Source organism: Seriola dumerili, unplaced genomic scaffold (genome assembly GCF_002260705.1).
Source record: "Seriola dumerili isolate Sdu_G_001 unplaced genomic scaffold, Sdu_1.0 BDQW01000097.1, whole genome shotgun sequence".
Taxonomy (NCBI): domain Eukaryota; kingdom Metazoa; phylum Chordata; class Actinopteri; order Carangiformes; family Carangidae; genus Seriola; species Seriola dumerili.
In genome coordinates, this window is record NW_019174352.1 from 255,789 (window position 1) to 273,172 (window position 17,384).

A 17,384-nucleotide genomic window follows, 5' to 3' on the forward strand; every position below is an offset into this window, starting at 1 on the left:
CATAAAACATCTTTTTATGTTGTTCAAAGGTGAAGTTGTATAACTGTAAATACATCAAAACTTTGGCCTCACAGTTGATGAACAGATTGAGGAGCACCCTGTACCCATGGTGCTGTGGCTTTGAATTTCCCTCGTGAGATTTTTTTTTCTTTTCAGCCACTCACCTGTCACTTTCTATGCTCCACCACAAAGTAAAAAGAATAAAAGTGTACATGTAAAAGTTCACATGCACCTAGTTGTTATGTGCTACAGAGATAGCGTCCGCCACGTGACACCTTCAAAGGTAGATGAAAAGCCTTAATGGCTTTAGGGGCTGACACAGTTTAAGTCTCTGTGTTTGTTATCTCGAAATGTGTTTAGTTAATATTTAGTCCCCTCTAAACCTTCAATAGTCAAACGTTTACAGCAATTATTACAATCAGCAGAAAAAAAGTGGAGCGAATACAATAAAGTAAAATAGCAGAACAAGTTGAATCTAACCTGAAGTAAACGTTTGATGCAAGCCACCAAGAGCGGAAACTGCTTCGTTTGAATGTCTAAATGACATAGCAAATGGCAACCTCGAGATTTCCTTGATTGCAAAAGAGTTTGTCATGGGTTGGATGCAAATAAAACTACAGTTTCTTTTATTTTAGAGCTGCAACTAATGATTATTTTCATAATTGGTCCATTTATCTCTGATGAGCTAAAACATTATGACCGGGATGGGTACTCTCTTGAGCATCACACACACGGTGGGAGGTGATCTGTGTTATTTGTGATCGTCTGTGAGTGGTGATAATGTTTTTGCTCATCTGTGTGCAGTGTATTGATATGTTGTTTTGATGAACCAATTAATTGTTTTTTGCTTAAAATATCCAAAAATGGGAATATAGCCATCACACATTCCTCGAGACCAATGTGTCAATGGCTTCTTTTGTCTCAAAATAGTTCAAAACCCCAAAGGGGTTGGTTCAGTCTATGGTCATTTAGAGAACAGCTGCAAATCTTTGGTGTGCAGAAGCTGAATCCTAGAAATTACAAATGCAAATATTTTGTACAAATTCCTATCAAATGTTTTGGGTATGTGACTCTACTCGAGCCTCTTCGAATCAGCAGATTACTTGATCAAACGAGATATTTCCCTTCAAAGTTCTTCTTTCAGTATTACATTTTAAAGCATAATAAATAATTTAACAACTGTTGACTGGAATTGCAACGAAAGACATGAGACACTTCGATGTTATTCTCTGATCTGACTCAATACTTCACATGACAGGCAGTTTTTGTTTGACTAAACTTTACACTTTTTGTTCCTCTTCTCAGAACCTGCTGACACACTGTTGCCTTTAGCAAAATCATGCAGCATCAAAATTACATTTCACCACTACCTACTATTACTATTAATCAGGTAATAGGTAATATTCATCGCAGACAACCTGATTGGAGATTTGCTAAATTTGAAACTACTACTACTGAACCACTGAAATTTGTGAGGCAAATTAATGAACATGACTCAGTATTTTTGTGCTTGATCCATCATGGCCGCCTGATCTCCATCATACAGGCGTCTTAAACTGTTAATGTTCCTGTGAAACCACAGAAAACCGTTGTGAAACCAGGTAGGACTGATGATACGGTTTATGATGAGATGTTCTCAGCTAATAGAGAACTAATGGAGTTCGTTTATAAATGTAAATTTACAGTTTGGAGGATCTTTTCTTTTTTTTTTTTTTTTTGGAAATATGAGAGTAACTTGTATTCACTGCAAGTTAAATGTTTTAAAGACATTAAAATAACAAATCTGAGTTGTTATTCTTTCAGTACAGTGACGATGTACTTTCAGGGATTTTTTGTGAAATTGTTATGATCAGTATTTTTCCTGAAAAGTCTAACTGGAGCTTTCCTTCCATCAGTACTACTACAACTGCTACTTCTAATACTAATATGGATACTGATGCTTTTCTAATTTTTATTGTAATTTAAAATGAAGCTTAAGCTTATTTAAAGGCCTAAGCAATCTAATATTGTGTATTTTTCCTGTACCCTCCTGATGGGTGGATGCGAGTCATGTGATTGCAGGTCCTATTTACCTGTATGTTTCCATTGTCAGCTCCTTGGAGAATATGCCTTTGTGTTGCGCTGTGGGCATGGTTTGCTCTGTGAGTGCATTGTGCAATAGAAGGTGCATACATGAGGTGTGTGTGCTGTCTGTATTGAGAAAAGTGGTATGTGGAAATTTCGCACATATTTGTCGAATCAGAATTGTGAGGTGACTCACAGCGCATTGACCGTGACTTCAACGTTAAGTCTGTCTATGTAAGTGCATTTAAATGTTGGCAGATATTGACGCATTCATTGTGAAGCTTTGCTGTGTATTCAGACCAGTTACGTTAGTGGATCTGAGCTGCTGTGGAGAATTTTTTTATCAGCTTTTCTGATTCATATTCTGAATCATGTCACATCGTATTTTTCATTCTTTTCAGTTTCATCTGTCAAGATTATATTAGTTCATTAAAACTTCACATGATATTATTACACTCACTGTAAACATTTTAAATAAAGTTTCATTGCTGTTTTTAAAGATAATTTAGAAACATTTTTACAGTTTGTTAAACCCATAACTAACATCACACAGAATCACATTAGTGTTTATTCAAAGTCAAAATAAAGCGAGTGTACAGAGAACTACTAACAACTGTACTATGTAATACAATGTGATGCAACAGCATGTGATTGTTTTAGTTGTTTTTCTGCAGCACAGAAAGGCGTCACAGTGAATAGTGTATTAAGTTCCACTTCCATAAATAGACTTTGTAAGCCTCCTGAAACACAGTCAAGATACCAGAGCTCTTTCCAAACAAGATTCAGAATCATCACACTCCACACTGCCATGTCTTACACGCCTCAAATAAACACAACACACCTGTGGAGTTTGTTAATGGCGCAGAGTCACAGTCACCTTAAACATCAGAATCGCAAATTACTCACAGGCTCACGTAGGCCACAACTGCTGTTGATACTGAGGGTGTGTCTGCTTCATTCTTTCACTAACATTAAACTATCACGCTGCGTGTGTGTGTGTGTGTGTGTGTGCGCGCGTTTGCGTGTGTGTGTGTGTGTGTGTGCGCGTGTGTGTGTGTGTATGGGCAAACCTAAAGAGTATGAGTAGAGACAAATGAAACAGAGAGCGTGTGTGTGTGTGTGTGTGTGTGTGTGTGTGTGTGTGTGTGTGTGTGTGTGTGTGTGTGTGTGTGTGTGTGTGTGTGTGTGTGTGTGTGTGTGTGTGTGTGTGCGCGCGCGCGTGCGTTTGCGTGTGTGTGCGCGTTTGCGTGTGTGTGCGCGTTTGCGTGTGTGTGTGTGCGTATGGGCAAACCTAAAGAGTCTGAGTAGAGACAAATGAAACAGAAAGCGTGTGTGTGTTGGCAGCGTTGCTGTGTTTTGTGTTATTGTGTGATTGTTTTTGATATCAGGTCTGTATCACTATGTACAGTATCACCCATAACAACACTAAACAAAATACATTATACTGACTGTACATTGTACAAATACTGATATTAATTACATTGTTTGTCCCAAAATCTTTGTACAGTGTTGTATACAAATATTGTTACAGTGGAAACTTTTAATTTTTCTTTATTTCTCATGCAGATCACCATCTAATTGACATTTGTATATTACATGAATATTAAGTAGTAAAACAGACATCTTCGCCATTAACTATTTTAAAGATAAAATAACATGAACTGCCCCGTGGCCCTCTCCTGCTCTGAGCCCAGTCAGAATGGTCAGGGTGAAAGCATTACACTCCACTCACGTAACACACCTGCTGCTGAGAGAGAGCGGAGACGATAATTACACACTCTGTAAAAATCCCAAAATGTGAGCAGAGCAGGAACGGGAGGCAAAATAACTCACAGAGCCACAGTGGTGAAGATATCATATGGTTCATGAGTGCACAGCAAACACACACACACACACACACACACACACACACACACACACACACACACACACACACACACACACACACACACACACAGTCATTACACACTGTGGCAGTCCAAAAAACCTTACCAAATAAATTAGAAGAGAGTCTAAGCATATGACAAGCGGACGGTAAGTTAGTAAGTGTTTTGATCCGTAGAAGCTGCTGTTCACTGTAACTGTGGTCACTGTTAGTGGTTTCACCTGTATTAATAAAGAGCTACAGGGCTGTGGACGCCAAATAAAGAGTTAATGATAATTCTTTGCCAGATTAAATTGTTACTTATTGAATGGTTTAGCAAATAAGTCTCTGGCTCTGTCATTTTAATGGCGTGTAATAACTTATCATACTGTCCTAGGGCAATATTCACTATTTGTTATTGTTATACATTAGTAGTAATAGTAGTATATAGTATATTTGATTTATTATTACTATATATCTTGTCAGTGTTCTAGATGAGGTCTGGTAATACAAGATCACTACATACAGTACTTCCGATAAAAACTGGATTAAAGTGTTGATCTCATATAACTAGACGTCAGAGTTCAGAGAGTTACATCAAATCTATTCTTTTAGGAATGACAGGACAAGTTAATGATCCATTTGTTTCTTATTTCTCTTTCTTTTTTTTCTTCTTTTTTTTTGTGGCTTTAGCACGGCGTGATAATGGAGGGTGTAACATTGCCTCTGTAGGTGTTGAATTGCCAAGGTGATGTTAGTAACAAACCATAGGGGACCTGTGTGTGTGTGTGTGTGTGTGAGTGAGTAAGCGTGTGTGTTACATTTTATGTACTTGTGCATGTGTCTGAACCCAGCCAGCTGATAAATATTTCACTTGACTGACGGGAACTGACAGCCAGTGGCAGATTCAAAGGACGAGCCGAGAAACCAATTGCAGATCACAGAAGGGAGATAATGATGCTCTTAATAACGCTGAATGTTTATGTCGGGTGCTTAGTCACAAACTAAAGGAAACCAGATACTGTTTCCTGTAGTGCAGCATCATGGCAGCACATTCAAAGAATATAGTTGCACCGGGCCACTAGACATGGGTTAGAATAGTTCATCCAAAAATGTGCTGTGTGTAGACTTGAAAGTTGGGCTGGGTGTAATGATTTTAACCAAATTGATTCAATTCTGATTCACAGTGGTTGGTTTTCGGACTTAAACTGGGTCATGACAGGAAACCACTGTCGCTGACATGAACTCAGTCTCAACACAGCCACTGTTGTCTGTGGAGGACAATGCTGCCATCTTAAAACAGCCACCTTCCTAGCCTGCGTGGGGTGACTGTTTAATACTGAAATTATACATTGTGGATGGAGTTTTCATTTGTTGGATGATCATGAGAAGTTTTCACTTCTCAGTTTTTCCATCGATACAATAACGATTCAGTTACAACACAGGTTTCGTACCTCTCACCTGGTGCATTATTAAAACATAACCAACAATTTAGACGCACATCTCAAGAAATAATAGGTAGGTAAATAATGTGCCCCGGTCCACGTTAGCACAGTTCTTCTTGCACATTTTACATATGGCTTTGCTTTTGTCCAGCTCTTCACTGTCTTCATACTTTAGATGTGCGGTCTTGTTGCGTCAGAAGTTTGGTCACATGAGACTAATTGGGGTTACAGCTTCGAACATCCGTGGGAGACTGTAAAAGACATGTATTAAAAGATAAATCTCTGGATTTTATGAATCCATTTGAATCAGAGAAAGGTTTTTTTTTCTCAGCCCTGCTTGAGCCGTGGCTTTGAATGGCTGTATCCTGCTCCTCCTTCACAGCAGCTGTACTTGTGTTCATGTCAGTTACAACAGATTGAAACGTCAGCCCAGTTTCATGCTAAAACTTGTCCAACAATGGTCAGACTTTAACTTTTAATCTGTCATCTATATTTTTATTCGGCATGAATCCAGACAGCTGGTGAAATCAGATTTTTTTTCCCCCCTTATTAATAATTATTTGCATTTCGCATTAAAAATCTTTTCTCTAGAAAAAAATGATGAAGAATGGTCAAATTTTCTTTGCACATTTTTTGTAGAAAAATGTATGAGAAATTTCTATCACAGATCTCTTTAAAATTCTTTTAAAAATATTGAGCAACTTTAGTTTATCTGAATTATATCCTATGCCTCCATGCAAATGGGAACCATACAAAACACCGTGCTGGGTCTGTGTGGGAGGCAGCCACAGTTGCCACTTCCTGTAGTTGTCAGGGTCTTTCCCAGTGACTTTTTTTAATGGCATGGGTTGTAAAAAAAAAAAATAAAAAATCACAGGTAGTGCTTGATCAGTGTGTAGTGTTGAATACGGTTACGTCCATGTAACTGTAGAAGTGATGACAGCTGTAGGTGTTTTTCAAACATATAAAGATGTTCAAAGGTTGAAGATTGTAAATGTAAAGTGTTATGGTTCACGTCACGTGGGGCCATAGCCATGTATCATGTCACACAGTGATGAGGCTGTTGTATTCAAAGAGCAAAGGACAGTTAGACTGGAAATAATGGACTGTCTGTCTCATCTTACAAACAAACACACACATACAGCGTTTGTACATCTTGATCATAGTTTATTGCAAAGGCGCTGAGTAAACTGGTCATTTTATCTCATGCAAATGAGGGTCTGAGGCAAAACAGAAATCGGGGTTTATGGAGGGTGCACAGATGTGACTACTAATTTAATCAACTGTCTCTTCTCACGGATCTGATCATCAGTTCACCTTTCTTCCATTTCTGTCTTGTTTCTCTTCAGACTCTGAGAGAGAGGAGGAAGGCCGACGAACAGACAGGAAGAGAGACGGCAGAGAAGACGACAGACATGAAGGTGAAACAGGAGGATGAGAACTCCCCGTACAACCGCTGCAGCTCTGTGGACCTGGACAAGGTGAATGTGTGTGTGTGTGTGTGTGTGTGTGTGTGTGTGTGTGTGTGTGTGTGTGTGTGTGTGTGTGTGTGTGTGTGTGTTTGGTATGATCTGGTATGTGATGACAGGGAGAAGGTGTCTCTCTGTGTGTGAGTGTTTGTTGAATAGCACAAGGTTAACATGTTGTGGACAGGAATGAAAGTGACCAAATGAGAGAGCAGGAATTGTGTGTATGTGTGTGTGTGTGTGTGTGTGTGTGTGTGTGTGTGTGTGTGTGTGTGTGTGTGTGTGTGTGTGTGTGTTGGGGGTAGATGAAGAGCTGAACAACCGTCAGGTTATTCACCTCGCCTCACTCCAAAAATGTCCTTGTTTGTCAGTTCATCCTGAAGTTCTCACACTGCGAGACAGGAGGATGTAGAAACATGCACAAACACACACCCCTAACCAGTGTGGAGAAGGTTACTTATGAAATGTAATAGATTACAGATTACTAATTACCCTGTTGAGGGTATAAGAAGCACTGATTTAACTGTTTTAATTACTTCATCAAAGTAATGTAACTTATTCCTTTGGATTACTTTTTGATTGCTTTCAGTACCATTAATTAATTCTGCTGGTGCCCTGTAGAAATGCAACAACCTTATGACCTGTCCGAGTTAACATTTAATGAAAACACAATGCTGAATTAAGTTAGAGAGTGTTATTAGATCTCACACCTATCAGCTATCTCACCTACAATGTCCACAGAGATGCCAAAAGAAGTTCCTGCTCGGCCAAAAGATGCAAAGCGACAGAATGAATGTTATATTCTACTTTTAAGCTTTTTAAAAGAATATATTTGGATGGATATTTGTAATCACCAACATTTCAATTAATTACTGTAATTTAATTACATATTTTTCTCAGTAACTGTAATAGAGGATAAATTATATTTATTTTGCAATTTAATTATGTAATCTTGTTCCATGTAACTAGTGACACCCCAACACTGACTGACCTTAACCTTCACCTCCAGGTCTTTATCTTTCCCCTGAACCAATTCATGACCAAAGTCTTAACCATAAACTCACAAAGAAGTGAGTTTCCTCTCTGTTACGTTCTCACACACATAAGGACTCATTCATTCATTCATTCATTCATTCATCTAAATGATCCTCATGTGATTGAGCAAATTGATGAACTGTTTTTCCGCTTGTCAATTTATCAGTGGAATCAGCATACCAGGTCAGCTCGCACAGCACAATGTGACGACAGCGTTAACCAGTCCGTCTTGTTCACTCTGTTGCTAGGCAGCGGTGTATTGAGTGAGATGCACAGCTCTCGACTGTTAACATCTTAAAAACCAGACCTTTACTGGGCCTCGAAAGCTTTGACGCCTCGCAAGCGTCACTGTCTTTACAGCTGCACCGGATCGCTCAGTTGTTCCAATAAAACTGGGGATTTAACCGCTCTACTTCCATTTTGAGTGTTTTAGTGTTGTTTGAAAATAAATCCTCTGCCCATGGACCACTCCCATCACAGAGCTCCACTGTGGTTTGATTTCACTAAGCAAACCCATGTTCCAAATACATGAGGCTTTTATTTTAGTCTGGCTGCAGCATTGCCAGTGTCATCATATTTATCATGTGATATCCTGCCTGATAATCAAAAACACACAAAAACATGAGAAACTGCACATAAAAATGTTTCCTGTTTTTGATGTTGAAGCTGTTTTAGTTTGATTTGTAATTATTATATAAAGACAGTTATTCACTCCAAATGATTCGATTAGTGATCTGAGTCTCACTTTAGTTAAACTTTATTTTGTAATGTTGTCCTGGTTGTTTGAAGTATTTTAGATACTCACCTGTCATTTTGGATAAAGCTGAGTGTGTGTGTGTGAGTGTGTGTGTGTGAGTGTGTGTGGTATGTGTGTGTGTGGTATGTGTCTTACCACAGAAAAGTGAGTTACACATGGATGTGGCCCAGTTTCTTTTTCTGTCCTTTTTCTTGGTAATTTTAGATCCAGAAACCAGCAGCGTCCTTATCTTTGTTCTTATGAGCAAACTTCACCTTTAGGATTTAGATTCAAAACCAAACAAACAAACAAACATTAGTATCACTGGCATTCAGAGTAAATATTGACTGTGAATTACTTTTTTAATATTTACCAGCAAGATGTCAGTGTGATAGTGAAATATGCTTCACAATGAATTTTTTTTTTTTAGTTTGCTTTTTGCTTAAGTAGAATGATTCAGCTCTAATAATAGTGTAACATACTGTGCCAGTAGGATAGAGTAAAGTATAAAGATTTTATCTGTGTGACGTCTGTCAGGAAGTCGCTGCGACTTCTGTGTTTTTAGAGTCAGTTGAAGAGTCACTTTCTTAAGGGATTTTAAAGGGTCATCTGTTGCGTGCGGGAAATTCCCACACAAGTCACAAGTGTGACAATTTCACTTCTTTTTTTTTTTCATATATATGAGGTCAAATGTCTTCTAAAGATGAATGTTTCCTCTCAGTCTGACAACAGATGGCGGTAAGGCTTGTTGACACGCAGCTGATGCACGTACTTTTCTTTCCTGACAAATTTGAACAAGAACACCAGAGAGTTGTCAAGAGTTGTCGGCATGGATCTCTGGCAATAGCTCATGAGGAACCAGCTGATCTTGGTGCAGTTGTAGTGTAATGCTCAATTACTTTTTTTTTTGTTATTGCAACATGACTGTGATTGTACATACAACAAAACTTTAGGTCAATGAGTAGCAGCATTAATTGTTGTCAGCCGTGGTATATTTTTTGATTTTACACTACCACACTACACCTACTGGTGATGACAGTGTTCACTTCACCAAAATACCAATGAAAATGTGCATTATTAACCGAAGCAGACAGATGCATATTGTATATATACGTTCATGAAGTTGCATAAGCTGTTTTCTACATTTGAGAAAGCGGCTTTTGCAGGAAATATAAATGTAGCTGATTTTTTTTTAAAGGGGACCTCCACAGATTGTGCACATCAACATCTGTTCGCAGGTCTGGAGGAGTACTGCTGCAGATGTGATAAAAGTCTGATAGATTACCTGAGGTGATATCACAGCCAGCACTGGCTGAAGTTTGAAAATGAGAGCCCACTCCTCATCTAGCGGCTTGAGGCTACATTAGCTGCTATGAGCAGAACACACGACCAAATCTCCAACTGACCTGGAAGCGGTCAAATTGCATTGTGGGTAATGTAGGCAGCAAGTTTTGGCAAGAAGAATGCACAGAATAAAGAAGACAAAATCTCTGGTTTTGCTGCATTGATTTTGATGTTGTCGCCAGATACATGTAGTGCATGGCATTACTTACTAGACATACAAGCAGGATTACCTGTTTTAATCACTTTGTTTTGAGTGAACGGAGGAAATAAAGGACAGAGATGGGTGTCACGAGGCCGTGCTCTCGGGTTGATAACTTAAAAACCCTGAAGTGATGCAGATAGATAGATAGATAGAACTCCCATCACTTGCTGAACTGTCAGTGTGAGTGGAAGTATTTACATGATGCTTGTTGTGGAAGTGGAGATGTAAAACATAATGGCTCATGGCACATTGTGTGGTAGAATTTAGAGATGAGGACAGACCATCTTCTCCTGGTCTTTGTGTCTCAGTGAGGGGAACGGATTAACATGTTATGACCTGCGTGACAACCTGTGCTTAGGTGTAATCAGCCTGTCATGCCGTAATCAACCTCAGGTGACTGTGTCAGTCCGTGCCTGATACCACTGTCCTCAGAGGGCTATCATAAGTGAGAAACCATCACCAGGGCAACAATCATCACTTCCTAAATAATCAGCATCCTTTTAGAAAGCATAAGAGCTCAGATCATAAGGTGCTGCAGGAGTAATGCAGCTGAAATCGAGATTAAAGCGTTGACTGTCTGATTTTAACTTTCCTAACACCAAAACGTTCCTGTGGAAATTACAAAACTGACCACAGATCAGTGTGAAGCTCGACTGTACAATGTTCATCGTTCCACCACACCACAGCTGCATGTAGAAGTTGTAAAGAGCTTGTAAAAGTAGCTGAGAGTCTGGTCTTTGGACTCAGAAAATGAAAATTATTGCTGGCAGCGATTTAGTTACACTAAAGTAAACCTGAAAAGGCGCAGGCAGACACAAACAAACAGTGAGCAGTCACTTCCTGGATTGATCAGTCCCTGTGCAGTTCAACAGTTGTTAACTCTCTGCCTCCACCTGCTGGAGGAAAGCGACTCTCCCCTCCTGGTGAAACACTTCCTGTGAGTATTACCAGAATATTTTACTGATTTGTCATTGTTGATATCTCCACAGGATTTGGTGGACTGGGGGAAGCCCTTGGCGTGGCAGGTGGGCCACCTCGCAGAGAAATACGATGCGTGGGTTCACCAGCCAGTAGACAGACCAATTAGACTGTTTGGAAACCCCTTCATGGAGGCCAGCACCAAGACTTCCTGGTAAGTCAAGATACTTTTTTTTCTTTTCTTTTTTTCTGAACAGAATATGACAAGGTAAAAAAAAATGTTCCTTTTTTAAAAATAATAATAATTTAGAAGGTACCATAAATATGATATTTATCCAGTCACAAATATACTTTGCAGGATTAAATTAAGTAATTGCAACACTTTAATCCACCTGTGAAGTTCTGACATACAAATGTGTATCAGATGATTAGAAAAATATGATTTCATAAATGTATAACAGAAAGTATTGATGCAGCTGGTAGTTTCATTGTCTTGCACAAGAGCAGGTTCACACTAGCTGAGGAAGTTGTTAGTGGTTAATTTTTAACACCCACATTTTCTCTGCTACCCCGAGGTGCCTGCTCCTCCTCTGTCTCATATTCTTCCTATGAAAATGATATTAAAGGCATTTTTATCAGAAGGTGAGAGTCTGACTGTATTTAAAGTTGTGTAAAGAGTCGCTCTGGTCTCTTGCTACAGGTACTGGGTACCAGTGGTGTGGCTTCCTATTGTGTTTTATCTCAGTTGGAACTCCTACGCCTCCCTGGCAAAGGGCACCACAAGGATAGCCCTCACTTCAGGTAACACACACCCACCACTCCTGTGCAATTAATGCTTACAATGTGCACAAGCACGCTGAGACTCTTGCATTTTTTCATTTTCATTTATGCATTCACATTTTCATTTGCATAAGCTCACAAATGTTTGTGTTTATGTCTTTGTCAATATCTGTGTGTGTGTGTGTGTGTGTGTGTGTGTTCCCAGACTTCTCTGTCCCAGTCCATAAATATATTTTCCCACTCCTCTTTTTGATGGGCTGGTTCTTGTGGTCATTCATCGAGTACTGCATTCATCGCTTCGTCTTTCACATGAAACCACCTGCCCATAACTACTACCTCATCACGCTACACTTCCTCCTGCACGGACAGCACCACAAGGTACAAACACACAGCCTCTGAGGCGGATGGTCATAAAACTGGTTTAATCATGTTTGTTTGATGTTGTCGTCCTTTATGACACAAAAGGAGGTTATTGTTAATTTCATATTGCATGGAATAAACAACTCTTCTCCTGTTCCACTTACAGCGCTTTCAGGAAGTAGTCAGACCCGTTCACATTTTGTGACGTTGCTGATTTATGCTAAAATCAAATCATTAAATTAATTGTTTTTTCATCATCAATCTACACTCATTACCCCACAATGATGAAGTAAAAACTGTATTTTAGAATTTTTTGCAAATTCATTAAAAAGGAAAAACTAACATATCACATCGACAGAAGTATTCAGACACTGTTCAGTACTTCAGTAGTTGAAGCAGCGATTACAGCCTCGAGTCTTCTTGGGGAATGACGCAACAGAAAGATAGATAGACTTAATTTCCAATGGTGAAACTCGTTTTTAGTGTAATCTCAATTCGTTTTGTCACAACAACACCTAGCCACTATCAACAAAGTCAAACTCATAAATCCGCCTCATGCACATACACATACCCATACAAAGTCAGCAATAGACATGACCAAAGAAGGCAGGCCAGACCAGCTGGACGTCCTGCCTGATTGAAACGCGCATTAACTGTTTAAAAACTTAACTGCTTGTGGAACAAATGAAAATTTCGCTACATTTTTGGTGAAAAGACCAGATGGCAACAGTTTGAATGCAGAAGTCTTGTTTTTCCAGTTTACTGACAGTATGTCTGCAGGTGCTTTTTAGCAGAACCATTATTAAAATCTCCAATAAACTTTCTGTGAGAGGTTAAAAATAATCTCTGATGCCTTATTAAAAGTTTGCCTAAACACCACAGTGAGGAAAATTTGAGGAAACTCCCTGGGCTGACAGAAAGGCCACAGAGAGACACACAGCAGCTCGATGTCATGGTGAACACAGGCGCTCTCTCACCACAACTTCCCGGTGATTCCCCCGATTGCTCAGTTTGGCCGGGCGGTTCTGTCCTGGTTGTTCAAACCTTCTTCCATTTAAGAATTATGGAGGCCACTGTGCTCTTGGGAACCTTCAATGCAACAGCTAATTCTTTATAGTCTTCCCCAGATCTGTGCCCCGACACAAACCTATGTCTGAGCTCTGCGGTTTCCTTTTGTTATTGGGTGTAATTTAAACAATTATAGAATAAGGCTGCGACATAACAAAATGTGAAAAGTGAAGGGGTCTGAATACTTCCTGAATGTAGTTTCACTTTAACATTGACTTTTCTGAACATTGATCATTTATGGTCCTTTTAAAATGAGCATGTTTTTTTTTACTTTTGAAAAGCAGAAAAATGAGATACAGGACTGTTAACTTGTGTTGATCAGTTCGCCTTTTTTTAACCTGTTTTTACCTTGGTAGAAACTTGTTACTTCTACAGCTTCATGACATAAACGTCTTTGCTCCACAGTCTCCGTTTGACGGCTCTCGGCTGGTCTTCCCCCCTGTCCTGGCCTCTTTAGTGGTGGGAAGTTTCTATGCAATCCTGTGCAGCACGCTCCCAGAGATCCTTGGGACATCTGTGTTTGTCGGAGGATTGTGCGGCTACGTCGTGTACGATATGATCCACTACTACCTTCATTACGGCTCGCCAAAGAGAGGCTCATATATGTACAACCTGAAGGCCTACCACGTCAAACACCACTTTGAGCACCAGAGAGCAGGTGAGCACTGGAGCAACATATTTCATTTTAAGGTTTGATTTTCCTTGCCTCCATTTTTTTTCTGATCAATCTAAAATAATCTTTATTTTTCTCTCCAGGTTTTGGAATCACCTCCACGTTCTGGGACCACCCCTTCAACACAGTCATCCCTGATGAGAAATTTTAACGCAGAAACAGCTCTCCTGAAAGGGCACAAGACTTGTCAACCACCTTCTTTTATAACCAGCCCACATGCTATAACCACGCTGACATCATTAATTCAGTCTCTGCAGCCATAGCTTCCACAACCAAGGAAGAAGATCTACTTCTGAAGACTCCTGGGCGCCTGCAGCTAATCCATCCGTGCAAACTGTAGCGCATATCAGCCTCGCTTTTCAATTTCAGCCGTCGACACATTCTTTTCTTCTGCTCGGTCATGTGTGCGTTTGTCAACCAGTCTGCACCATTTCCTCAACACAGTGTCTCTGAACAGTTGCGAGGCCTTTCTGTGCTATTTTTATAACTAAACCACAGCTCTCACTGCTCTGACTCACCAGCCACGTCATCACCTGATCGCCAGTCACAACATTTTAATATTCAGCTAAAAGTTGGGCCATAGAGAGAAAGGGAGGGACATACACACACACACACACACACACACACACACACACAAAAGTGTACAACTATGTCTTTTGACTGTTATGGTTTATTTTCAGGAAGAAGAATACTGTACATCTTGTTCAAAAACTCAAAAAATACTCAAAACACAATCTGTTTTTCCGGGTTTCTAAACATTTGCCAATAGCACAACACAAATGGAAATGTGCACACAAACACAATCAAGCACTTTTCCTCGATTCCCTCAGAGAGGCAGAGAGGGGAAAAGGAAGTGAAAGATGGTCGGTGAATGTGGAAGACAGGCGGAGAAGAAAGTGGTTGAGAGAGTGAAAGAGAAAAGCGTGTGACAGATAAGAGTGTGTAGAGACTGTGAGTGACAGAAACCCCCCAAACTGCATCATCTCACCAGGTGAACTAACTCAGGAAAAAAACATTTTTTTTTTTTTAGCTTTCCTCCACTCTGTCTGCAGCTTGAATTTTCCTTGTATTGTCTTCACTGTCACTGCTCTCTTCTCCGCTGGCCACTAAGCTACCGAGCTACGCTGCTACATGATGTTACATTGCACGCTTGTAACAGTTGACAGAAGTTCCCTCCACCACGTTTGGTCTCACGGTAGTTTCTGGTAACAGAGAACATCTGTTTTCAGATATTTGAACATGCTGAAATTCATTCGACAGTATAGATTTAACTTATTAATTATCTGCAAAGCTGCAGAAGGGAGATTTTAACGTAGGCCGCTGATGCCGTGCACTGTTAATGTCGTGTAAAGCAGAGTTCTAAATGTTTGAAACTACTGTGGAGATATATTTTTGCAGGTTTGTGGTAATATTTCCTCCGTGTCCTTCTTTTTTTTGTCATTAAAGATAAAACAAAGATGTAAAAAGCTATTTTGTAATACGCCTTGTACAGAAGAGGAGATTCTTTGATTGCACCAGCTTTATGTTATCAAAGTGAACGGATGTTTTTTAGACAGAGGACGGTGAACGTGTCTGTGGATAGATAATGATGCATCTAGATGTAACGGTGGAAGGACGTTAGAGTGTTGTCATGGTGACAGAGGGACAGAGCTGAAGGCATGAAGCCAGCCTGTCACACTTCCTGCTGTGAGCATCTCGGGGTCAAAGGGCTCAGAGTCAGATAGGTAACTGAAGTTTTGTGTTTTAATGTGGAAATCGATATTTTTTAAAAGTAATTGGTCTTAGGACCCTTGGGTCTCACTGCATCCATTCGAATCCACTGGTGTATTTGGCCCCGCAGATCCTCGCAGGATGACGATCGCTGACGCATCTGACTGGACAGCAGGAGGTTTTGATAGCGACTGGCGGATCCTCAAAATGTCTCCTCCTAACACCCGACAGCAATACTGATAACTAAAGCAGAACAAAGTTAAATTCAGACAATTTCCGTGACTTATAGAGAACAGTGAGAATATTCTACTACTGCCGAAAATCATTTTTTTTATCAACTTTTATAGTTTGAGGAAAGACTCCCGCTTAATTATTGTACATATATTCTTACACATGTAAAATAACAACATGCAACATCTGTATAACCACTTTTGAAGAAGAGAAAAATGTTGACAATACTGTATGGTGATATCCATTAACATATGCAGGGCAGCAATAATGAAGTCTTCAGGTAACCTGTTCGCAGGTTGTGTCACCACAACACAGTTTCTAATATAACCAGTTGAATAGGTCTGTCTAGGGCTTCTACAGGGTCGAGCCACAACTGATTTAGTACCAAATGTGTCTTGTGTTCTACATCACGTCAGTTAATGTAAAACCATAACACTGGTCTGAGAGTCTGCACTGCACAGTGTCGTTTGTGATGAATATTCAAAACATCGTGGAGAAAGAATTCAGACTTTTGTAAAATGACTATGTACCACAGAGGCACAGACGATGCTTCAGAAAGAACCAAAATATATATATATTTTTAATGTCTTAAATGATGGTTGAGATAACGATCACCACAATATTGATGATGATGATGATGATGATGATATACAATGATTGTGATGGCTGCTTGGCAAAGTGAAACAAACATACATAGAGATCTTATTTATGGATATTTATGTGATAACGATGAAAACAACAGTTTGTACGCTTTGATTCTGAGGAGTTCTTCTTGTGCTAAATTATGCAGCGTAAAACAATGTTTCTTAAATCTGTTTACTATAATATCTTATAACTTTTATTTTGGAATTTTGAATGTCTATGCAAATGCAACTGTATCTGTAAATAAATGTCTGTATATTTCTGATGTTGGTCTGTCCTGTACTGTTTGTTTGATCCCTGTTTATTACACATGTGCAGGTCCCTCTTAAATGGTCACTCCAAGTTTAATGTGACTCAGCCTCTGAAGTCAGTTGTATAATGTCTTCTGTGGCTCTGGTGGAGCTGGACACTAAATAACCTGTGATGATGTCGGCGTTACCTCCTCTTAAGCTCAGAGACTTTTTGAACAGAAAGCCTGCTTCACAAACTGGGCATGGAGTTTGAAACATATATTTATTTATTTAGATCCCCATTAGCCGCTACCAATGTAGCAACTAGTCTTCCAGGTGTCGACTCAAGACAAAAAAGGAAACAAGAAAATAACAACAAATACGAACAACAGTAAAACTACCAATAACGATAATAACAGTGACAAGTCCCACGCCTTATCTAAAGTAAAAGTAAAATATTTGATACAGTTCAAAAACATTAATACCACTAAAAACAGCATATACAGTGACTGAAGAATAAAATGAGGTTGAAAATTGAATTGATTTCTCATTAATGATCATATTCAGATATTATGTTGCAAAACGTGTCTTTTTTGTAGAGGGGCTGGTGTTCTGT

The 17,384-nt window shown here is 39.5% G+C and overlaps 1 protein-coding gene across 1 annotated transcript in view; it reads left to right on the forward strand.

Annotated features, from left to right (window-relative positions):
• fa2h (fatty acid 2-hydroxylase) overlaps nt 1-16,849 on the forward strand; it is a 33,726-nt gene extending 16,877 nt beyond the window's left edge. The window contains exons 2-7 of the mRNA XM_022746259.1: nt 6,723-6,854; nt 11,146-11,288; nt 11,775-11,875; nt 12,060-12,232; nt 13,688-13,940; nt 14,039-16,849. Coding sequence (XP_022601980.1) covers nt 6,723-6,854; nt 11,146-11,288; nt 11,775-11,875; nt 12,060-12,232; nt 13,688-13,940; nt 14,039-14,106 — 870 coding nt within the window. The 3' untranslated portion in view covers nt 14,107-16,849. The remainder of the gene's footprint in view (nt 1-6,722; nt 6,855-11,145; nt 11,289-11,774; nt 11,876-12,059; nt 12,233-13,687; nt 13,941-14,038) is intronic.
• The last annotated feature ends 535 nt before the right edge of the window (nt 16,850-17,384 follow it).